General features: G+C 44.9%; 1 protein-coding gene across 1 annotated transcript in view; it reads left to right on the forward strand.

Annotated features, from left to right (window-relative positions):
* LOC144783907 (extracellular calcium-sensing receptor-like) overlaps window positions 1–24,568 on the forward strand; it is a 152,871-nt gene extending 128,303 nt beyond the window's left edge. The window contains exon 8 of the mRNA XM_078662647.1: window positions 23,649–24,568. Within this exon, the coding sequence (XP_078518773.1) occupies window positions 23,649–24,568 (920 nt within the window). The remainder of the gene's footprint in view (window positions 1–23,648) is intronic.
* Window positions 24,569–25,280: the final 712 nt, after the last annotated feature.

A 25,280-nucleotide genomic window follows, 5' to 3' on the forward strand; every position in this document is an offset into this window, starting at 1 on the left:
GAGAGTTAATGCCAGTAAGGAGAAATGTTGTATTTTCACACCAGAGTGAGCCTGGGAATCAAGGTCAGCTTGTTGCTGTTCAGGAACATTTTTGTCCTGTGGAAAACTACCTATGAGAACGTGTTCCGAGTGGATGGCGTGATCCGAAAGGAATCCTGGGAAGATACCTGTAATATTGGAACATTGCAAGTAGGAAAAGCCCCACTTCTTTTATGCCTTTGGAGAGAGAGCATCTCAGAATGAGCTATGTCTCAATAGCCCCATGCTACCTGACCCACAGGTGCCGAGAGATTTCTAAAGAAGACTCCACATGCCGACATCTTTTCTCTATCCTGACAGAAGAATGCTTAAATTGGGATGGCATGCTAGCGTTAGTGCAGGGATAGATTAATACTATATTTTCACCAACCGTCAATGCAGGGAAATTTGGACTAATGTTTTTTGATCTTCTGTGTCCTGTTTCTTGAGTTAATTGTCCTGTGCATGTTGCACTGCCTCAACTTTAGTGGAGATGTGGCTTTATATTGATTGATGAGACCGGGCTTGGCAAATGGGGCTGGACTGCTCCCATGAGGCAAGGGTCAGGACTGATTTTTATATAGCTTGGTCTGAACTGAGGTGGCGAGATGAGCTAAAGAAAGATGAAGGATTCAACCCAGATCTGTGACTGGGGGTGAGTGTCTGAAAAGTATCAGCGCTCCGTCCTTCATCTCCTTGTGTTTGCTTTGTTCACCCTAAGTTGGCAGGCTATGCCCCAGACGTGGGTTCTTTGGTCACTTTGCCACTGGATTCAAGCTAGCATAGATGATGAGGGGTGTTAACACGAAACCGGTCCCAGGATGCTTTTGTTCGGTGCAGGAAGGCCTGGCTTGGCAATTCAGGCTGAACTGTTCACATGAGGCACAGTGTCACATCTGATTAGCATATAGGTGGGTCTGAACTAAGGTGGCACGGTGAGCTAAAGAACGATGATGGATTCAACCCAGATCTAGGACTGGGGGTGAGCGTCTGAAAAGTTTCAGTGCTCTGTCTATCATCTCCTTGTGTTTGCTTTATATTGATTCCCTTGTATTTCTACATCCTCATCTTGAGGTGTCTTTATGTCTAGTTATTTTTGGCTTTGTAATAAATTAACCAATCTTAATTAGTGGTCTGGGTTAAATGTGTCTAGAGAACCCACGTTTGATTTGATTAAGATTGCTAATGATTTATTTCCCCTCCACACTTTCATGCTGAGAAAAAGAACTATTGACTTGTGATTCTAGAACACGTCTAGAACGTACGGGCTCGGCTTTTTAAGGATCTTCCAATTTCATGTAGATGGAAAAATGGAGATTGGTGTCTCTGGACTCACAATTAAAAAAAAAACTTTTAGTGAAGATGGTTTTTAAATTATAGGTCTGAAAATTGCACTTTTAGAAAGTCTGCCTTTTCTTACTTAACCATTATGTGCCTCTCCCTGTCTGTAAAACACATGCCTAGATTGGATGACTGTTGGGCTTTGTGAATTCCCTCGAGACAGTCACACCCAAAGGGAGCTGAGGTGTGCCCTGCTTATCCCCATCACCCGTTCCCAGGCTGATGAGCCTTCCTGAGCTACAGTGGTAGGAGGAGCTCAGCTGACACTTGCACCTGAATTGGGCTGTGTGTTTCCTCACACAAAAAAAGTCACCACACCTGTAGTGAGGAGCCAGGGCCAGGAAGGGCTGAGTCTTGTGCTTTACAATGATCTTTCTTTGAAGTTCCCTATTTCAAAGGTTAGAATGGGTATAAGTACTGGACCTTTGACACCATAATCCTTGAAACACTTCTGGACTGAAGACATTCTGCCAGGAAGAAGAGCTGTTGGTTGCCAGAAGGGACTGCCACTTTGCAGTTTGCTTTGCTGTGTTGGCCTCCTGCATCATTCGTTGGAGTGAGAGGACTGGACTTTGCTCTTTACATCCTGCCTTCTAATGTTTCTCCAAGGTCTTGAATTGAGCTTGACTCCTATTGGAAGTCTCATGCCCATCAAAGACTTCACCTATGGCACCTAAGCTCATCAGCTGATAGCCCTACTTGCCAAATGGTGCCAACTCCAGTTCCTGGACCCATAGAATGGAGTTTCAGTGCTACAAGAAGCAACAGACGTCAAGAGAATTTGGAGAGACTCCTGTCTGTCACTTCAAGCACCGGACCGCTGCCTGCACCATAGCTGTGGCCCACGCTCTATACAATGACTGCAAATATAACACAGACTCCGAAAATGAAGCAGTGCCTCTGAAGAACCATCATTAAGTGAGTCCTGAGTACCATGCAATCGATGTTCATGATGCACCGCTCCAATGGCACCGCTGAAGTCTAGTGGTTTGACCTGAATGTAGCGAAACCAAGGCCTCATGGTTTGATCACTGACTTTATCATTGGTACCTCACAGCAGTAAAGAATGGAGGTATTGAACCTGCAACTGACGATTCACCTCTCCTGCACCTCACATCGTCCCCTGGCTTTAGTGATTTTACTACCCTGCACTTCCTCCCGGAACTGACACCACACTGGTTACAGTGACATCTCACCTCCTTCGCGTAAAGCGCAATCCCTGACCACCAACGACCCTGCCCCGCAATAATGAACTGACGCATCACCTGCTTTCGCTAAGTCTCACCTCCCCTTTGCCTTGCAACATCTTTCGTTTGTGACACATCCAAAGTTCTGTACTGTGGTCTGCATGACTCCCGTATCTGCCTGCGTTCCTCACAGTTGGACTGAACTTGTGGATGTGACCCAATCAAGCGCGACCCACTAGCCCCAGTCTCAGCTATTGTTTTAGTGCTAGTACTTTATTTAATATTGAAAGCTTCATAACTTGATTTGTGTTTGTTGGAGTTTCGTGGTTTTGATCTTGTTTCACTCAGATAAATATTGGCATTTTACTAAACTGGTGTGGAGTACTTTTGTGGTGTTTTGACTGTGTTACTAATCATAATCATAATCATTGCATTTGTAAAGTGCGCTACTCACCCGTGGGGGTCTCAAGGCAGTGGGGGGAGGGGCAGGGGGGGTCAGTGCTCAAAGAGCCATGTCTTGAGCTGCCATGTGAAGAAGAGGTGGTCCTGTGTGGCGCGCAGGTGGCTGGGAAGGGAGTTCCAGGTCTTTGCTGCCAGGTAGGAGAAAGACCTGCCCCCAGCGGTGGCCCTGCAGATGCGGGGCACGGCTGCCAAGGCTTGTCCTGTCGAGGGTAGGGTGCGAGGAGGACAGTAGAAGGAGAGGCGGTGGTTGATGAGTTTGGGTCCGAGGTTGTGAAGGGCTTTGTGTGCGTGGGTGAGGAGCCTGAAGGTGATCCTCTTGCTGACTGGGAGCCAGTGAAGTTTCTTCAGGTGTCCGGAGATGTGGTGGTGTCGGGGGATGTTCAGGATGAGTCGTGCTGCTGCGTTCTGGATTCGTTGAAGTTTCTTCTGTAGCTTGGTAGTGATGCCGGCGTACAGAGTGTTCCCATAGTCCATGCGGCTGGTGACCAGGGCGTGGGTTACGGTCTTCCTGGTGTCGGTGGGGATCCAGCGGAAGATTTTGCGGAGCATGCGGAGGGTGTTGAAGCATGCCGATGTTACCGCGTTGACCTGTCTGTTCATGGAGAGGGACGAGTCCAGGATGAAGCCGAGGTTGCGGGCGTGGTCGGTGGGTTGGGGAGTGCTGCCCAGGGTGGGAGGCCACCAGGAGTCATCCCAGGCGGTGGGAGTAGGGCAGAGGATTAGGACCTCCGTCTTATCGGAGTTGAGTTTAAGCCGGCTGTGTGTCATCCAGTCCGCTACTTCCTTCATGCCTTCGTGTAGTCTGGTTCTTGCTGAGGTGGGGTTGTTGGTGAGGGAGAGGATGAGCTGAGTGTCGTCGGCGTAGGATATGATGTTGAGTCCGTGTTTGCGTGCGATGTTCGTCAGAGGGGTCATGTAGATGTTGAAAAGGGTGGGGCTGAGGGAGGATCCTTGTGGGACGCCGCAGATGACTTCAGTAGCTGGAGATCTGAAGGGGGGGGAGTCGGACTCTCTGTGTTCTTCCGGAGAGGAAGGAGGTGATCCATTCCAGGGCCTTGCCTCGGATGCCGGCGTTGTTGAGGCGTTGTATTAGAGTACGGTGGCATACCGTTTCGAAGGCTGTGGAGAGGTCCAGGAGTATGAGGGCTATGGTCTCTCCCTTGTCTGTCAGGGATCTGATGTCGTCTGTGGCTGCGATGAGGGCGGTCTCGGTGCTGTGGTTAGCTCTGAAACCGAACTGTGAGGGGTCGAGTGAGTCGTTGGATTCTAGGGCGGTGGTGAGTTGGGTGTTGATGATCTTCTCAATCACTTTGGCGGGGAATGGGAGGAGCGAGATGGGCCGGAAGTTTTTGAGTTCGGTGGGGTCTGCTGTAGGTTTCTTTAGGAGGGCGTTGAGTTCGGCCTGTTTCCAGTTTTCGGGGAAGATGCGTTGATGACGTCTCGTAGATGGGGTGCGATGATGTTGTTGGCTTTATTGAATATGTGGTGCGGGCATGGGTCGGATGGGTATCCTGAGTGGATGGAGTTCATGATGCGGGTGGTCTCCTCGGTGGTGGTTGGGTTCCAGGTGTGGGTGGTAGTGTTGTCTGTGTCGGATTCCGGTGGTGGGTTCGTGTTGGATGTGGAGAGGCTGTTGTAAATATCGGTGACCTTGTGGTGAAAGAAAGCCGCGAGGGAGTCGCAGAGATCCTGAGAGGGGGGGATGGCGTTGTTTTCAGCATCGAGGTTAGAGAGTTCCCTGACGATACCGAATAGTTCCTTGCTATTGTGGGCGTTGTTTTCGAGCCTGTCTTTGAAGGATGATTTTCTTGCTGCGCGGAGGAGTTGGTGGTGTTTGCGGGTGGCGTTATTGAGAGCAGACATGTTCTCGTCAGTTTGATTGAGGCTCCAGGTTTTTTCGTGGGTGCGACATTCTTTTTTGGAGTCCTTGAGGGTGGGGGTGAACCAGGAGTTTTTCTTGTGGTTGTTTTTGTATACCTTGGTCTTCAGGGGGGCCAGGAGGTTGGCGCAGTCTGAGATCCAGTTCGTGAGGTTGGTGGCCGCTTCGTTGGGGTCTGCCGTGCTGGTGGGTGGGTTCTGGGAGAGGGCTGTAGTGAGTTGTTCGGTGGTGACTCGGTTCCATTGTCTTCTTGGTGGTTGTTGGGCGTGGTGGTGTGCGGTGTTTTTTTTAAGCTGAAGTGGACACAGCTGTGGTCCGTCCAGGATAGTTTGGTGGTGTGGCTGAAGGAGATGTGTTTGCTGGAGGAGAAGATCGGGTCGAGTGTGTGTCCGGCGTAGTGGGTGGGGTTGTTGACCAGCTGTTTCAGTCCGAGGTTGGCGAGGTTGTCCAGTAGGGTGGTGGTATTGTTGTCGGCGTGGTTCTCCAGGTGGAAGTTGAGGTCCCCTCGGAGTATGTAGTTGGTGGAGGGGAGTGCGTGTGGGCTGATGAAGTCTGCGATGTCTTCGCTGAATTTTGTGCGAGGTCCCGGTGGTCTGTAGATTGTGTGCGTGAACAAATACTTTGCATATAACCTCTGGGGATAAGCCTGAGTGATTTTGCCATGCTACCAAGGGGATGAGCACAGGTTATTCTTGGTGTGTGAATTATTTAAACTGACTAAAGTAAAGGTCCCTACTCGAGCAGAATGTAAACCACTGACAACTAGAGACCCTGGGCCTCATTTATGAAAAGTGACACATCGCTGCGAGAAAACAGCGATGCATCACTTATTATTGCGGTCTCCTTGCGACACCAATGATGCGTCATATTTACAGTATAACGCATCATGTTGCAAGGAGTTACAGATACGTCAGTATTTCTGATGTATCTGTAGGTGCAAAAATGACGCATTGCTGGAGTGTCTCACAAAAGTGACACAACTCCAGCAATGGGTCATTACACATGGGCAAGCCCAATGTGAAATGTGCCTGCATCAGTCTTACGCCTGCCATGAGGCAGGTGCAAGATATTGACGCATTTGCGTCCTAGAAGTAGCGCAGTGAAATCTTATAGATTTCACTGAATCAGTACTACCACTCTTTCTTGCATTGGAAAGCCCTCTGCATACATTATACCTGCTGCAGGTATGATGTGACACCGGGGTCTACAAAGTGACGCATCTAGGTAGATGCGTCACTTTGTAAATATAGTGCAACAAGGCTCACTTTTTACGCCACTGGTGCGTCACAAAAAGTGACGCTCCGGTGGCGCAAAAGTGAGGCAAAGGCTCATAAATAACACCCCTGTTTCTAACAGGTCGTCCATGAGACCACTGTTTACTCATAATAAGCAGTTTGAGAAACTTTTCATGTTTTATTAAACTCAGGTAATTTTCCTTTAAGAAAATTAGCTGAAAAAAATATATATATTTTGCTTTATTTAAAAGCAGTCACATAAATGTTGACTTGCTAATCCCAGCAAGTGACCACCGCTGTGATGGGGGAGAATGAAAGTGTTTCAATTTGCAACCTACCTCCTTAATATTCATGAGTAGGTTGAATTGTGGCCAGCTATAATGTAGTAGTTTATGAACCAACCAATTAGTACATGAGTCAGTTTGCAAAACACCAATGCATTCAGTAAAGGTAGATGTGCAAACTGCAGCCCCTTTTAGCAAATGTATTCTTAGTACATCTTACCCATCAACATTTGCATTTGTATTTGTTGAGAAATTCCAGCACGTTACCTTCTATATGCAATTTCTGAATGCAGTCAGCCACTTGACAAAGTATGCTATCCTTGTTGTGGTTTAGGGCAACCAAAAGTGTGACTCAAGGTGGTGTAGTTTCATGGTAGCAAATATTTCTCCTATAGAGGATAATGCAAGGGTTTTTGTATGGTCTACAAGGGCACCAAAGTACATATACCTAATTTGATGAATTAGAATTGGAGAAATAACCTATTTGTTTTTTTATTGAATGTCTTTGTTTTGTGTGTAAATTAACACTCTGCAGTTACTACATTTGAAGTTGCCGACTCTATTGAGTACATGCGAGCGGTCTGTAATTTTTTGAGTGTTGGGTTCATATTATGGAATGCACTGTGAGATTCTTTAGGTTGTGGTCCATTTTAAAGGAAAACATACAATTATCAGATGCCAAAATGTTTGCTCTAAGATTCAGGAATTAGTTCCTTCTTCACAACTAATTGTCTATATAGTCCAAAATGTGGTCATCCTTGAATACCATGGGTGGTTGCTCGAGCGCTACAATAAGGAATTTCCTATAAAACGTATTGCCTAAGAAGTCTTCACAAATCTTTCTAGTTAGATCAAGACAATCAATAGCACTCTTACCTAAACGTAGGAAATTCATATAACTGTGTGTGCTGGAGTAATCCATTGCAAGAAAACAATTGCATAATCCAAATCACCCTTTCATTTAATGAATGTATTATCTACAAAGCTATGATTAGATTTATCATGGGTTATGTTAGTATCTTCATTTTAGATCATATGTTTTCAAAGTCATCAGTGTAAGGAATGTCAGAGATAGAAATGCAGGCCACCTCCAGTGAAGTGCCTTCTACTTCTAAATAATGACTACCACCAAACACAAAATAGGATTACAAGGGCAATAAGTAACAGAGAGACATTTCCATAGGAGCTTGATTGGGTTTGAAAAGATGCTCACTTGCCATAATTGTTTCTTCTTGAGGAATGTTAGTGTATAAGTACTTAATTTTCAATGTAACTAAATAGTGACAACTTCAACAACCAAGACCACCTCAGCGCTCCAGCTCCCCCCTCATGCGATGCCACCCAACAGACCCTGCTCAGATGGATCCCACTCACAACAGAAAACACCTTGAATACCATGAAAGCATCTACTTCGCAGCACCCACAGACCCCTGCCCACACCGCATCTTCCACAGAGCTGCCTCTCCCATCGCATGCAAATTACTTCGGAAGATGTTGTTATGTTATGTTAAGCCGCACTTTTTGAGCGCACGGCTACCCCAAAAGGGTGTCCCGGCGCTTTAGCAAAGAGGCCCAGAGAAACAGGAAAACCAAAGGCATACACACTACAGTCACAGCAGATTATTTGGTGAAGAGCAGAGTCTTCAACTCCTTCCTGAAAGCCAGGAGGTTGTTCGCTTTCCGGAGAGAGAGTGGGAGCTCGTTCCACAAACATGCTGTCACGTGTTGAAAGGAACGACCTCCCATCCGGACCCGTTTGACCACAGGCACCTCCAATTTGGCCAGGTCCGCCGACCGCAGCGACCTCCGTGGCACATAGAAAGCAATTCGCTTCCTCAAATAGTTAGGTCCCATCACATGGAGGGCTTTAAACGCCAAGGTGAGGAGTTTAAATCTGATTCTCCCAGAAATCGGCAGCCAGTGCAGCTTAGCCAGGAGCGCAGAAGCACTGGCTCTCCTGGGCAGGCCATAGATGGCTCTGGCCGCTGAATTCTGGACAATCTGCAGTCTGGATAGCAGATACTTAGGTAGGCCCGCAAAAAGTGCGTTTGCATAGTCCAGGCGGGATCCCACAAGCGCCTGGACTACATTCCTACGATACTGCAATGAAAGCAGAGGAAGGAATTTCCTAAGCATCTTAAGGATGCTGAAACATTTCCCTGCTAATCCCAGAATGTGCGGACGGAAGGAAAGATTATCGTCCAGCACCACTCCAAGATTTTTTACCTGAGAAGATGGTTTCTCAGGGGGGAACATGTCCTGGGGCCACCATGTCTTCCAACCCGGGTCGGGGGCACAGCCGAAAAAGAGCAACTCAGACTTGTCTGAGTTGCATTTCAGGCTGTGCCGCTGAAACCACGCAAAGACTGCACTCAGACAGTCCTTGATTCTGCCGCCGTTGAAGACCTCTCCCTTCCTGCAGGTGAACAGGAGCTGGGTATCATCAGCGTATGAGATGACCCGGGCCCCAAACGCCTCCGCTACCTCCGCTAGAGGGGCCATATATATGCTAAAAATGGTGGGGCTCAGGATAGAACCTTGAGGCACCCCCACCTCCAGCGAAGGCATTTCGGCCGAGAACGGCGGAGCCCAGATCACCTGTCGGCGGCCGGCAAGAAAGGATTGAAACCAGTCCAGCACCGTCCCACGCAGACCAATCTCCCAAAGTCTTGAGAGGAGACCTGCGTGTGGGACGGTGTCGAACGCCGCCGACAGGTCCAGCATGACCAACATAGCCTTTCCCCCATGGTCGAGCGTCTCCCTGATGGCGTCGGTTACCTCTACCAGAGCTGTCTCCGTGCTGTAATTCGCACGGAAACCGGACTGGGAGTCATGCAGCAGTTTGTTGTTCTCAATAAAGTTGGTCAAAGTATGCTGAACATGTTTCTCCAACACCTTCGCCAGAGCAGGGAGGAGGGAGATCGGTCTATAGTTAGCCCATTGCAGGGGGTCGAGCAGAGGCTTCTTAATCAGCGGCAGGATGAGTGCGTGTTTCCATTGTCGTGGAACCACCCCTGAGCTCAATGATAGATTCAGCAGAGGGTTCAGCAAGCTGTTCAACGCTGAGGCCACCCTGCCCAAGCATTTCGCCGGACAAGCATCCAGAGGCGAGCCAGAATGCAGCCGGGATAGCAGCTCAAGCGATGTCTGACAGGACAGCTGGGGAAAGACAGAGAGTAAGGGCCCAGATTCAGCCTGTGAGGGAGCTAAATGAGTCAACTTACCCCCTAAAGCAGCGTCAGCCGTTCGGGAGTCCACAGATGGAAAAGTGTCCTGAATCTTTACAATTTTGGCCACAAAAATGATGGCAAGCTGTTTGATCCATTCTTCCGAGTGTGAATGGACAGGGGTACCTACAACAGGATTGACAAACTCCTTCACAATCCTAAAGAGTTCCCGACTCGTATTGTCGGCTTTGTCAATTCTCTGCTCAAGATAGTTCTTTTTAGCTGTGGCAATCTGTTTAAAGTATGCCTTTATCGCGTCGCGGTATTTCGTTTTTTCCACAGGATCATACTTGCGCCGCCAACGCCTTTCCAACTGTTTGCAGTTTTGTCGCATAGTGCGTAGGGTGGAGGAGAACCAAGGAGCAGAATTAAGATGAGGGGCTGTTCTAGCGGACCTCAATGGGGCCAGCTCCTCGAACCTTGCCTGCATCCAATTCTGGACTAGGATTAAGTCGGCTTCCAAAACCCCTGTCAATTGACACGGGTATTGGAAAAGAGCATCGGAGAGCATATCTGCTGTCACTAAGTGGAAGGCTCTAGATTGCCGGGACCCTTCCTTCAAAGCCCTTTGGCTAAGCTTAGATTCAAGCACCAAAGCAAAGTTTATCAGATAGTGATCTGACCAAAGGACCGGGAGTGGAGGGGACGCCTCAATATGCATGGAGGAAAAGATCACATCTAATGTGTGGCCTTTCACGTGAGTGGGGCTGTGGATAAAAGGGGCTAGCCCTAACATCGCCGTGATATCACGAAGTTTGACAGCTTCGGCATCGGTTAAACAGTCCATATGCAAATTTAAATCGCCTAATAGTAAACAATGCGCAGAGCGCATGCATGGTACTGATAAAGCCGCCTGTAAATCCTCAAAAAAGGACCCAATGGGACCAGGGGGTCTATAGAGGAGAATTCCGGTACAGGTCTGAGACGCCGATAGGTGGAGCGTAAAACCCAGGGCTTCACAACCGGCAATGGTGTCCACTGCAAAGGAGGAACAATCAAAAGCCTTGTCCACAATCAGAGCCACCCCACCGCCTCTTCCCTCAGTTCTATCCCTCCTTAAGATGGAAAAGTTAGGTGGAACAGCACTGGCAATGTCAGGTTCCGATCCCACTCCCAACCAAGTCTCAGTTAAAAATAAACAAGAGAGCTTGGAATGCGCGAGAAGATCCCATATATCCGAGGTATGGCGAGGAAGGGAACTAGTATTAAGCAACGCGCTGTGGCAATACTGAGGAGGGGTAAATGGAACCCGAATAGATGATAGTGTGGGATGCCAGTTGCACACAAGGCAGCCCTTGCCTAGTCGGCGACCGCCGGGGAAAAGAGACAGACAGCCAGAGCGAGGGGGGCGCAAAGCTAACAGGGCAGAAGCGCTATACGTAATCATCATGGAACTACAGGAAGTCAACCTCTAGGCAAGCAGGCAATGGGAGCCAAGGGCCAGAGTCCGGCCTCGTCCGCCTCCGAGACGCGGACGAGCGCAGACGGGCTGGACTCTGGCGCGACTCCGGCGCAGGGAAGGCGCTCCGCTGCGCGTTACCGCTGCGCTCAACCAGCGAGCATTAAATAGCGTCGTCTCGGCGTCCCAGGTGACCTGGACGCTCAAAGATGGCGCTCGCGCTTCCTCCCAAACCAAGATGGCGCTGAAACCCACAGCCTCCCGGTAGCCCGGACCCGCCAAACAGCGGTGGTGGTTCCAGAATTACAGTGCAAGGTAGGGGCCAGGAGCGCTTTAAAATCAGGGAAGAAGGCAAAAATAAAAGTAACACAAATCCGAAAAACGGGGATTATTAAAAATAAGCTAAGCAGAAATAGTGCGCGACCAGCGCGAACAGCAGCGGGGCACCTGTGGTATTCTCGCCCTCAAGGGCACTAAGCAGGCTCTCCTTCCGGTCAGCTCGCCCTAAATAGCGTCGTCTCGGCGTCCCAGGTGACCTGGACGCTCAAAGATGGCGCTCGCGCTTCCTCCCAAACCAAGATGGCGCTGAAACCCACAGCCTCCCGGTAGCCCGGACCCGCCAAACAGCGGTGGTGGTTCCAGAATTACAGTGCAAGGTAGGGGCCAGGAGCGCTTTAAAATCAGGGAAGAAGGCAAAAATAAAAGTAACACAAATCCGAAAAACGGGGATTATTAAAAATAAGCTAAGCAGAAATAGTGCGCGACCAGCGCGAACAGCAGCGGGGCACCTGTGGTATTCTCGCCCTCAAGGACCGCCACCTTCCCCGATGACTGGAAACACGCCAAAGACAACCCCCTCCTGAAGAAACCCTCCACGGACCCGATGGACCTCAAGAACTTCAGGCCCATCTACCTGCTGCCATTTGCAGCCAAGCTCATCGAAAAGGCCATAACACCCAGCTAGCAAACTTAATCGAAGCTAACAATGTCCTGGACATTTCCCAATCTGGATATCAAAGCAACCACAGCACCAAGACAGCTCTACTCACCACCACCGATGCCATCCGCTCCCTCCACGGCCAGGGGCAGCCATTATCCTCCTGGACCGGCATCCACGGCAAGGCCCTCGACTGGATATACTCCTTCTTCACTGGCAGAACTCAGCGGGTCAGACTCCCTCCCTATTTCTTGGAACTGACAGAGACCAACTGTGGAGTGCCCCAGGGCTCCTCCCTCAGCCCCACCCACTTCAATGTCTACATACCCCCCTTGCAACCATCGTCAGGAAGCACAGGCTTAACATCTTCTCTTATGCCGATGACACCCTGTTGATCCTCTCTCTCACAAATGGACCCAACATCACCAAACACAACTTCCAAGAAGGGATGAAAGCCATTGCCACCTGGATGAAGAACAGCTGCGTGAAACTCAACTCAGAAAAGACAGAAGTCCTCATCCTTGGCTCCACCCCTTCCATATGGAACGACTCCTGGTCGCCTTCAGAAATCCCTCCATCCCGACGGACTATGCACAAAACCTCTGCATCATACTAGACTCATAGCAAACTGCCAGATCAACGCAGTATCCTCAACTTGCTTCTACACCATCTGCATGTTTCAAAAGACTTTCAGATGGATCCCAACTGAATCCAGAAAAACTGTCATGCATGCACTCATCAGAAGTAGACTGGACTACGGCAGCTCTCTCTATGCCAGAATCAACAATGAACTCCTTTGCAAGCTCCAGACTTTCCAGAATGCCGCAGTCAGAATGATCCTCGGCATCCCCGTCACTGCCACATCACCCAATACCTCTGCGATCTCCACTGGCTTCAAGTCGAAAGAAGAATAACCTTTCAACTCCTCACCCACGCATGCAAGGCCCTTCACAACACTAGACCCACATACCTGAACATCTGCTTCTGTTTCCACACACCCAAAAGACACCTCTGATCAGCCCAGCTATCTCTGTCCCCGGTCCCACTTATCCACAACGCCAGAATGGGAGGAAAGTCCTTCTCCTACCTTGCAGCCAAAGCCTGGCACACCCTCCCCCTCCACCTCCACCAATATCCCACATTTCCCCAGTTCTAGAAGGACCGCAAGACCTGGCTCTTCGAATGACCCCATCACTCAACTGAGCCACCTTCTCCCCCAGCACCTTGAGACCCTCAGGGGTGAGTAGTAAAAAAGTAAAAAAGTAACAGACATCACATAAATCCCATTTCCTCAATCATTCAGTCAGAAGCTTGCACTTGTCTGCCACCTTGGGTGATCCCAGGTAATTGAGGTCCATGCTCATCTGTCAATTGAGGCACAGGCTCTGGCTTAGTAGCTGGAGCTGACGGTGTGGTCATCTCAAAAGTAGTTTCAGGACTGGCGAGTGTTGAGGTAGGTGTTCAAAGTGTGATGTGTCACGAGTGATGGACTTGTCAGAACGATGTGCTGTCACCATATGTCCCTTGCATATTTGCACATATAAAGCATCTGTGGCAAATGGGGTGTCCATCTTTCAATTCCATCTCAGTGTTACCAGTACCTAGTGTCCCATGTCAAAGACTTTTTTGTGGGAATGTCGGTGCTGATCAGCATGCACTTTAATTTTACTGTTACGATTAGCATCAGTGTCACTAAGTTTGTCAGTGTTCATTGACTGATCTGATGTCCATTGAGGAAGATTTGTCCTGATGGCTCTGCCGAACAACGAGCTAGTCAGGCTGTCACCCGTTGTGGAGTAGGAAGTTAATCAATAGGTCTGGACGGCCTGGCACATAGCTTGGTTCAAGTTGATTCCTTCCATGGATGCTCATTGAATTACCCTCTTGAGGGTTCCCATAAATCTTTCAACTACACCATTGGCTTGGAGCCAGAAGGGTGTACTCTTTAAGTGTTTGATGTTGAGTTGTGCAAGAAAGTCTTTAAACTCTTTACTGTTGAAGGGCGGGCCATTATCTGACTTGAGGATCTATGGGATACTCTGGGATGCAAAGATGTCATCCAGCCTTTCTATGACTTTATCACATGTTGTCAATGACAGTGTCCACCAACGTGAAATGTGAATATTCATCCACGTCTACCATTAGATGCAGTCCATTTACAAATGGTCTGAAGAATTCAACTGCGATTCTCTCCCATGCATGGGCAGGAAGGTCACTGGGTGCTCAGTCACGTTGGTGGAAAGGCAGATGTGGAATGTTCAACATTCCTTTTCTACTCGCTCATCTAGGGAAGGAAACCAAACTCTGTCTCTAAATGCTCTTTTGGTGGCGACAATGCCACAGTGTCCTTCATGGGCTAAGTCAATGACCCACTGCCATAGTCTCTCAGGTATGACATTCCTTGAGCCTCTCGGTAGTCTGATTAACTCATCCTGAACTTTTGGAATTCAGTATCATCAGCAAGAGGCTGTGTTCTTCTGCTCCATGAGCGTGTCTCAATTAGTTCTTTGACAATAGTCATGTCTTTGTCTGTGTTGGTGGCAGCAATGATTTCATCCGCAGACAAATGGTGTGCTGGACTTCATGATAAAATTGAGATATTCTTCAGCTCTCCTAGATGTTGAGCTAGGAAGTTGTAGCAGTGCCTGTGAAAAGTAATCTGCTGGGTTCTGATCCCTCCCAGGTTTGTGCACAACCTCATAGAGTAGCCTCAACTCCTAACTTTCAATGTGAGGGGGCATCTTAGCCTTTCTAAAAAATAGTGAGCAAATACTGATGGTCTGTGATGGCAGTGAATTGTTTCTATAGAGGAATACATTTTGATGTTTGCAGGCTCGCACTTCAGCCAGACTCTCATCTCAGGCTGAGAGTAGTTACGTTCAGTTTCAGACAGGCTTCGACTGGCATAGGCCACAATATGTCTCTGAGCATTCGGGTGGCTGCTGTGTTGAGCAAGCATGGCCCCTGGGCTTGCATTAACTATGACTTTGGTGTGTAGCCTGAGGCTGAAGTTGTACATTTGAGTTGCATTCTCAATAGCATGTTTTATTTCTTTGAAACTTTGATCGCACTCAGGAGATCACTGAAAAGGAACATACCTCTTTGTCAAGTCTCTCAGTGGGGCAGTCACATGGCGCAATTACAAATGTATTGTGAGCAATAGCTGGCCATGCCTAGAAAAGATCGCAGCATGATAAGCATCTGGGGAGGGGAGGGCAAGTGCTTGCACTTTGTCTGGGTCTGGAGCCATTGCCCATCAGAAAATATGTGTCCAAAAAATGTAAGTTTCGCTTTGTGGAATTCACATTTCACTGCATTCAAAGTGAAGCCTGCAGCAAGCAATCAAGCAACTGACACACCTGAGTAAGGGCTTTGTCGTGTTCTCTTTGATGGGTCCAAAGACTAGTATGTCGTCACTGTAATTGAAAGCATGTGTGACTGGTTGGAATACTCTGTGGATAACATCATGAAATATCTCAGCAGCCGAAGATACTCCAAAGCTCAGTCTCTTATATCTTAACAGACCAACATGAATGGAAAAGCAGGTAATATATCTGCAGTTCTCTTTCTAGTTCAAGTTGGTGATACCCTTTGTTTAGTTCAGGACAAAAAAAGATTTTAGCTCTCTTCATTTGCATGATTGTGCCCGATATATGGGAACCAAGGTGTCTCTCCCACTCAATGGCTTTATTTGGCTGGTGCATATCAACACAACTGTGCGCCACTCCACTACTGTTAATCTTTGGTACTACTACTATAGGCAAAACCCATGGCATGGGGCCTATCAAACGTTCAATTATATTATGTTTTAAAAGCCCTGTCAACTCTTTCTCTTCAGCTACTTGCAAATGAAAAGCGACTCTACAGTGCGGCTTGGCAATGGGACGCTGTACTTTCATGTTCTTGAGTTTCCCAAAACCATGAAACAACAACGGGAATTGCCTTGTAATATAAGACTGAGCACAGGTGTTATAGTTGAGGGATATTAACCCCATGTCAGCCGCTTTGGCAAAACTGAGTAGGCTTGCACTAGACAAGTTTACAAAAAAGTGGTTCTGTTGGGTCACCGGCAAGGCGGATGGGTCTAAGCACCAACCGTCTGTTACATAATCGGATTTACACCATTACGGATACCGTGGCCATTGAGCCCTGCAGTTTAAGGCTGAGACTTCCGGCCTTCCCTAAACTGCCAACCCCTTCACTATCCTGTCTTGATAAAAACCCATCGTGACCACCCACTGGGGCACATCAGGGTTGAAACATCGACGCAACACATAGGTCCAGTACCACCAGGATTTCAATAGGAAGAATAGGAATCTTTGGCTCCAAATCGGTGTCTGGCCACCATAAAAACATCTGTGTATATATTTGTATATAGGAAATTGTTAACACTATATATATATTCTTCACCCATTGAGCACTTTTCACATAAATGTCACTGAACTGTCCTTTAATATTGATTCTGACAGTCTATTCGTGCTATGTATGGGAACACCGAATGAAGCAATTCTGTTATAAATACATAGTACAATCCCTTGATTTCATGACTTATTTGTTGAGTACCTATTTCTAGAGCTGTGTTTATCAAAGAGCATTAATCTTGGCTTGCATTATTAGCATGGTTTAATCATTATGTCTTACCCAACAGAACCACTTTTTTTATAAACCATTCATTACCCAGGTTCTGAGGGACACAGGGTTACCCCTTTTCTTTAAAATATGCACTACACAAGATTCCTTGTAGAGCATGAATGGCGGCTCATACATGCGTCATTTTGTGCTGCACTGCTGCTGTGAATGACCCTTGGCTTCTTATTGGTTTAGAGGCTGCCCAGATATATACTTTCATGTCTTAACGACTGAGGTGTGGCACAGGCGAGTGGCTGTCTAACTTTTCCACTGGCATGTTATTATTCGACACCCCACTGTCATTGATGAATGTTATAGGTGGACCGTTTACCTTCAATTTAATTCTGGGACAGTGTCGTAATGAAGTTTGGCATTTTGCTTGGTTAACTTTTCCTAGACGTAGGTCTTCTTCACAAGTAGCTACCACTAAATGAACATGTCGTCTTTTGGTAGACATCATCAGCAAAAACCCATCCTCTTCGCTAGTATTTGATAGTGCCCACTGTCTGACCTTGAAGATCATTATATGACAAACCTGACAATAATTGACTCTGCTTATCGCACTTGTGGTTGCTTTTTGGTATTGTGAGCTTGGCAAGACTGTTTCGGCTCACTCTTTTGTCCATCTTTTCTTTCTGTTCTAACGAACTTGACTTTTCTTTAGCTAATATGAAATTATTCTTTTCCCACAACCTTTACATATTTGTCCTCGGGCTGGGCACCCGCCTTCGTGGGAAAACAAAAATCCTCACCCGAAGCATAGTTTTGTTTTATTCGAGGAAATCGACTTGCGTGCATCCATTATGTGCGTGTGCTTTCTTTTCTTTGTCAATGCTGATCTGATGTGCACTGTCCCTGATTCCATGTCAGCAGCTTGTAATTCTGCTTGTTCCTCTGCTCTTGCAGCCATAAGCATTTAATCATTAGCATTGTCTCTCTCATCATGCGCCTCCTAAAACAAACTGAAAGGCAACCATCGATGTCTGCATTGATTCTTTATCAGTAAAGTTTCAGAATTTCCAATATTTAATAGGTGCATCAAGCCTTTCTACAAAGTCCTCTATTGTTTGACCAGTCTGCTGTCATGCCTTGTTGAAAAAATTCCTTTCATAGTCAACATTTGGCATTGGATTGAACTTGGCTTCTAGTGCTTCTTTAGCTTTTTGGTACGATGTTGTGTCAGTCTGTGAAACTTTCTTTAGCACTTCTTTCACTGCATCACCTGCAATGTTTTTCAAATATTTGATGATTTTCTTATCATCCTCCTCCTTAAGTGCATCCATAAAGTCATTGAATGTTTAAATCCACGCAGTCCACCTGGCACAACTTATTTGTTTCATGGCTTTATCGAAAGGCAGTTGTGGCTTTAAAAATATTGCTGCATTGCATTTTGGGCTCTCTTCTGCCACCATCATGTTAGCATGTGATTTTCAACTCATCACTGCACAGAATGACTCATGAAAATTCTGCAAGCATCAGCCACGTGTTTGCAGTGAACTATAATTGCATAGGAATGTGAACGTGCCCTCTTTGCTTTTTGTAGCTTGTGTTTATTAGCGTTATAGCTGCTTTTCTTATGTCCTCAGCATGGTTGTTCCCTTGGCCTGTGCTGTTACTCCAGCGAATGATCGGTTGATGTGCTTCTCAGGTGCTCTCCGCACATTCTTCAATTGACAGGATGCATATGCACACAACTCCATGAAAAGTTCAGGACATTTCTGTAAATTTCAGCATGTTAAGAGCAATGCACTGCTCAGGTTGTAATTGGCGGGCATTTTGAACATACTCATCTGCAGGGTCTCCAATTCTGTGGCCATGTCTGTGCTGAGTGGGGTCTTAGCGCCACTTGTGCAGGCCGTAGAATGCATTGCAATGATTCTGGCACACGTGGCATGCATGAGCAGTTTAATGTACCATTGCAAACTCTCAGGGATAGCAGTCTTGTTTTCCACTGGTACGTATTCCCTACTCTTTGCCAGATTTAGCTTCTTTCCCAGCCCAAGAGCATGCAAAACAGATTACGCCAGATACAGGAGCTGCGGATGAAGATGTCTTTATTCTCCAACCTTCATTCATACTCTACTCATTGCATCATATTTCCCACACCCCACCCAAACTCGTACCCTGCATATTACTTAGTTCCTGTTCAGAGTCCACCGAGAACCACCAGGGTCGTAGTGTGCATAGCATCAAGATACTACATCTTAGTTATGGTGTACAATACATGGGCACATGTGAATTTGTTGCTAAGGTAAACCATTCACTGTGGTAGAAAAAACCCTCACCCTTTCTAACTCACAGATTAAGGGCCAAACTGTATATGCTGGTGGGAGGGCTAGGGGGATGGAGCACATTACTCTGTTGCCCTGACAAAGATGGTGCTGCCACATTTTGAAATGACCACCAAGGTAGGACTCATTTCTAAAACATTTCCAGGAACTGCTAACATGCTGGTTCCTGTCAATGCATTTCGCTATTTGGTTCAAGGCTCCATCAACTTGATGGAGCCTTATACAAAACAGATTTTTTATGACTGTCTATAGGAAATTCTCAAAGGAGATTTCTTTTCTCGAAAATAAGCAAGATAATGCCCCACTCACTGTGGGAGGCCTCTCCCATGACGAGGGGCTCAATATACACCAACCAGCAACAGTTTTGACCACAAGCTACCCGTTAAGTAAAATATCTGATTGGAATTGCTTCCACAGCAGAGCATTACATTGAGAGGCATCTTTCCTACTCTGTTACTATCACATCTGATGCCCCATTTCTAGTGGTATTACTGAAAGTGCATAAACAAATACAGGAGCAGGAGGATGATGCCTCTCCTGAGGTAGATCTCAGAGTAGAAAACACCAATACTCTCAAGGAGCTACCAGTTTAGAGTGCATAAAAATACCAATGTTCCAGATAGGTTGTACATTCTGAAGACCGCTATTCCCCTATCCACAGGGCCAGCACCTTAAAAGTCACTCTAACAGGTTATCCCAAATAATTACGGATGACTGACCCGATCCCATACTGGCAGAACTAAAAATTATTTAGTGTTTTTTAAAGTTTAGAAACCATTGCATTACACACAGCACCCTTGCATACCCTGCAGTGACTGCAACCGTTAATCGCTGCAGAGTATGTAAAAACACTGAGTGGTATTTTGCCACACTATTTTCATATTGCAAAAAGAACAATTAATTGACAGAATGCAGAACAATGTCATACATTCACCCAAGTACAGAGATCTGGGCCTAAATCCATTGTTTTTTTACTCGCTGTGCCATTCCAGTTTGGACCCAGCCATAGCCAAATCAGTCTTGACCCTGTGCCCAATGGGAACAGTCCAACCCAAACTGCCAGGCCAGGTCATCCCTGGACTGGAAATAAGCATCCTAGGACCGGTTTCGGACTTTCAGCCCTCATCAGCCTGGATAGCTTGACTCCAGTGGCATGGAGAGCAGGGGACTTATCATTAATGTGAGGCGTTAATGTAAGGGGTAGAAGTGCACACCTATTTATATAGTTTTAACAGAAAAAACTCATATTTTATACAATTAATCTATAGGAGCATCACCACGACACGTGTTGACAGCATGTGCAGTAATGAACTGAAAATCTGACAGGGACCACGGCCTGGATGTGGTGAGCACTGTCTTTCAAAGAAAAGGGAGTTACCCCAATGCAAAGCAAAGGGACAGGGTAAACACAACACTACCAAAGAAAACAATGTCTCTGTTGTTTTAATATCAGAAGGGGAATTAACTCACCATGGACCAAGTGTCTATATCAGTATCCTATTTATTCTAAACAGTGTCATAACCTGGTCTTAGGTGAGGACAAAGTGAGCAATAACAAATAATTATAAAAATATATTAAAACAATTTATCAACAATAAACATATGTTAAAAACATACAATCTAAGCTACTTCTAGCTTTGATAAACACCATGGCATCCCTCCTCTTTGAGGTTACAATCTAAAAAATGTATTACATGAATCAGTTAAAAACATTGTTAAAAAACATTTGTTAAAAAGCAGTCGACGCAGCGTTTCGGTGACTCCTTGAAGTTTGCACCTTCTTCAGGACTAACAAAGTTTTTATAAAAATCTGCGTGGCAAAAGAATACTTAATTTTAGATGGTGTACTTATAAGTAAATTACTCATTTTTACAATACAGTTGTTACTAAAAACTCACACTTATTTGAATACATTATCTTCTGGTTCAGACACTTTATCTCAATAGACCTTATACAGTAATAACTCTTTCACTGACATCACATTTTTTGACACTTGGTCCCCGTTATCCCATTACAGAAACTGTGTCTATTGTTTTACATCACAGTTTCCCTCAAACATGACCATAATGTTGTAGCTTCTAGAAAGAACTTTTGTCATAAGTGCTTGATACATAGTCAATAATGTTCTGATTTTTACAGAATCATGCGTATTTATTCACATCTTTCAGTCATTATTCCGTTATTTCAAAATAATCCTATTTGGTTCTAATTTTAAATAACTGTGCTTTCACTTTTTAAAGATAAGTTTAGCCACTTACATTAATAAAAACACATTGGCTAACTAGCTGTGTTGCCGAATTAGTTTCCATACCATTGCCCCTCAATTATTCAAGGTCTAAATGTAAATATGAAATACCTTATTTCATATTGATGTTCTGATGCCACAATCTATGGGATTTTATGTCCACACAAAGGCCACAGGTATACCAGCCTATTAGTGACAAAACATAGGGTTCCTCATTATTTCAAGTTCTCTTAGTTACGGCACCACTTTTTTTGTTGTTGTAATTTCGTACCATTTAGATCTAAATTGGTTGTTCGTAGTTTTTATCCGTTAGAACCATAGTGCAATCTCGACATATGAGGTCATCATAAAAATTGGTTTTAAAATGCGGCCAAAATTTAATTTGAATAATAATATAAATAGACGAGACTCCAGAAGTTAATCACATGTACGAACCTGGAAGTCCGTTAGAACAGGGAGGCCGTGAGATTTTGATAAGTTAAAAGCGGAACTTTGAATGCTTGTTCGGCTAAAGTTGTAAGAATAGAAATGTAAGAATATATTTTTGAGTTGTCTAGCAAACGGTCGATATCGTTCGATTATTGTAGCCTTTGTACGCTATCTGGGCATAACCACGCGGTAATAGGAGTCCATCAATATAACTCTAAGGACTCGTATCGAGGCTCTGACTGTTGCCGTCTGCTCCATCTTTTATTTTTATGTTGAGCTTTAGTCCCATAGCATGGAAGCCCCAGCAGTTTATTAAATAAAAGTGCTGTACAACTACACAGCAGTAGGAGCCCATCAATATAACTCTGAGGACTCGTGTCGGGGCTCTGACTGTTATCGTCTGTACTATCTTTTATTTTTATTTTTATTTAGTTTTAGCTTTAGTCCTACAGCATGGAAACCTTAGTAGTTTATTAGATAAGAGCGTTGTGAATAGGAGTGCGATAGGGACTACCTCCACCAAACTTGTGATGTCATACATAAACAAGAATGGCACACCAGTCACGCCTGTCGAGTGTTAGATAAAGAACATACCCAAAATAATGTTGTGTTTCTCCCATACCAAGTCAAGAAAAACACGTTATAACAACTAGCGCAATTTTAATATATGATTGTCCTTACATCCAAAATATAAAACAATTTAAGTATATACGGGAAGTATTAATGATAAAGTTACATCTGAATATAACATAAGGGCCGGATAGAAAAAGAAGTGTACATGAAATATATGGCGTTGCGATAGGATTTTGTGTTAGGTAGACAATAAAATATGGTGTCTGATTTTGATAATTTATACATTTACAGATTTCATACTGTTGGGTGCATGCAAAACGCCCCAGACTGAGAGCACCAAGTCGCCAATTGAAAAGCATTGCTGCCAGGTCAATTGTAAACAATGTGATCCTGATAAAGCGGTTCACATCCTGATTTTAAAAGGGTTAGCATCAACACTTCCCCTGCAGGAGTACTGCACCCTATGCAAGTATAAAGCATAAGAAACAGAGAGAGAAATAGAAGAAATTAAGTAATTTTGAATTCTCTGTTTTTTTTTCTTTTTTCAGAAAATTAAATTTTGTCCGCAAGAAAATAGGTTCTGCAGAAAAGTCTTAATGGTCCCCATCTTATTATCCCATTTGGTCTGCCATATTGAACTGGGCCTTTCATATACAGAAGTTTTTATTAAAGCCCGGCCCCCTTGATTATGGTTTGCAGTGTGGAAATACAAAGAGGCTAGTCTTACGAGAGATATTATTAAAGACTGTCTCAGTTGTGACAAGGGTTGCACAATCTCCTGGTTAGCAAGAGTGGAGGCAAGTCTTCAAAAGATTGGCTATCAGCATGTATTTTCATTCCCCCGAGCACTCCATTGGTATTAGCAAAAGACATCTTCAGCAAGTTTTGTATGATTTTGTTCACACTGAAAGAATGATTATGGAGACGAGAAAGTCAACTGTGATGGCCTATCGAAGATGACAACAGCTAGCCCAGTTATAAGATATCTGTTTGGACAAACGGGTCGCTGGGGACACAGTTTATTGTTCTGATAAAGGATTGAAACTATCAAATACCTACTGTGCTTCCATACAGGTTGTCAAAGAAATCTTCATCTAACACTTTGCCTCTGTGATGGAAGATCTGGGCAAACACACTTCATTTCCTATTTTTTTGTGGCTTTTATTCGATATACACTAAGCAAATCTTAATTCCCCTTATAAAGAGATGTAATAATAATGATTTTAAGATAGAGTTGATATATCAACTTCCTGATGAAGAGGTAAATGTTCACATAGGCAGTTTTTTTGAGAATGGCAGTGCGAGCCCAGAGCTCTAGGAATACAGCTTACATTGAAGACAAAGATCTTTTTAAAAGATTGGTTTTATACATTGGATATTACTATGTATTTATGGTATATTTCTGAGCTTTCATGGATAAACGTGTTAACTGCATCTACTTCTTTAAAAGTGTCATTTTGGAAATCGGCATCACATTGCTTTCTAAAACGTATCTTCTGTTGTCATCCTCAGATGCCTTGGAATGCATGAAGTGTCCAGATGGCCAATGGTCATTCAGTGACAAGGTCCAATGTGTACCAAAGGTTATTGATTTCCTGTCCTACAAGGAACCACTTGGTTTCATACTGTCTTTAATCTCCGTCTTCTTATTTCTCAACGCTACTGGAAGTTTGTGTATTTTCATAAGGTATCGGCATACACCAGTGGTGCGAGCTAACAACCTTCATCTCAGCTATATTCTTCTAGTAGCCCTCATGCCCTGCTTCCTTTGTTCCTTGGTTTTCATTGGCCGGCCCAACAGAGTGACATGCATGCTCCGTCAAGTGATATTTGCTGTATCCTTCTCACTTGCTGTTTCCTGCGTGATGGCTAAAACAATCATGGTGGTCATCGCTTTTAGGGCTACCAAACCCAACAGCAATTTCAGAAGATGGCTTAGCTCCAGGACTTCTTATACAATCATACTGAGCTGTACCACCATAGAACTGAGCCTTGCAGTTATCTGGCTGGCAACGTCACCTCCTTTCCCAGAACTAAACAACAGTGCTGTCAATGTGAACATCGAAGCTGCATGCAATGAGGGTTCCATCTTGATGTTCTATTGCATGTTGGTATTTTTGGGATTATTGGCATGTATAAGTTTTTGGATTGCTTTTTTGGCTCGAAATTTACCAGACAATTTCAATGAAGCAAAGTTTATCACCTTCAGCATGCTGGTGTTTGTCAGTGTCTGGCTCTCTTTTATCCCGGCTTATCTCAGCACAAAAGGGAAGTACCTGGTTGCAGTTGAGATTTTTGCGATTTTGTCTTCTGGTGCTGGTCTTCTTTTCTGTATATTCGCACCAAAGATTTACATCATATTTTTGAGACCAGAAATGAACTCAAGGGAATTTTTAATGAAAACATCATCAATGCACAACAAAACTAAATAACACCTTTTATTGAATGAAGTCAAAGGCTTTTATTTGCTAAAATATTTGGAATGATAGATCTTAAATTCAAACCGCAAATACTCAGGTTCTTTGTATGTGTATTTGTAGCATCGTCTGCTGCTGCTATGGAAAATAAAGTTTATAGATATTTAAATGGTGTAAATTAGATTAAGTTCATGTATTGATTCTGCAAAGATGAATTTAGGGAAGTGGTGAAATGTGGGATCATGCATTCCTAATACAATTGGAATTTCAAATGTGATAACTATAAAGCAACAGGCAGATGTTAATGATGAATACATTTATCATCAAACCCTCTGCATTCAGCTAAGGGAGTTCTCCTGCGACGTAAGATAGAGTTCTCTCACCCACTGGAATTGCATTTTCTTGTCTTCACTTACCAGCAAATATTTAAAATCTTGGATTGGCTTCAGATCCTATCTGTCTTGTGACATCTAGCCTGTACAAGGCACAGTCATGTTTATTCTAAAAGATTATTTAAAATCGTTACAAAGAAGATAAGAAGGAATAAGTAAAATTCACATCATCAAATCATATTAATCCTCCCTGTATCAAAATGATAGGTGAATATGTACATGACAAACAGCATAAAGTTAAATCCTTTCCACACATAAAAACTAGGTTAAGACTCAAAGTCAATTGCAAGCCAAATTCTTGAAAACAAGTTCAGAAGGTTTTGCAGCAAGGCATT

The sequence above is a fragment of the Lissotriton helveticus genome, chromosome 10 (assembly GCF_964261635.1).
Source record: "Lissotriton helveticus chromosome 10, aLisHel1.1, whole genome shotgun sequence".
Taxonomy (NCBI): domain Eukaryota; kingdom Metazoa; phylum Chordata; class Amphibia; order Caudata; family Salamandridae; genus Lissotriton; species Lissotriton helveticus.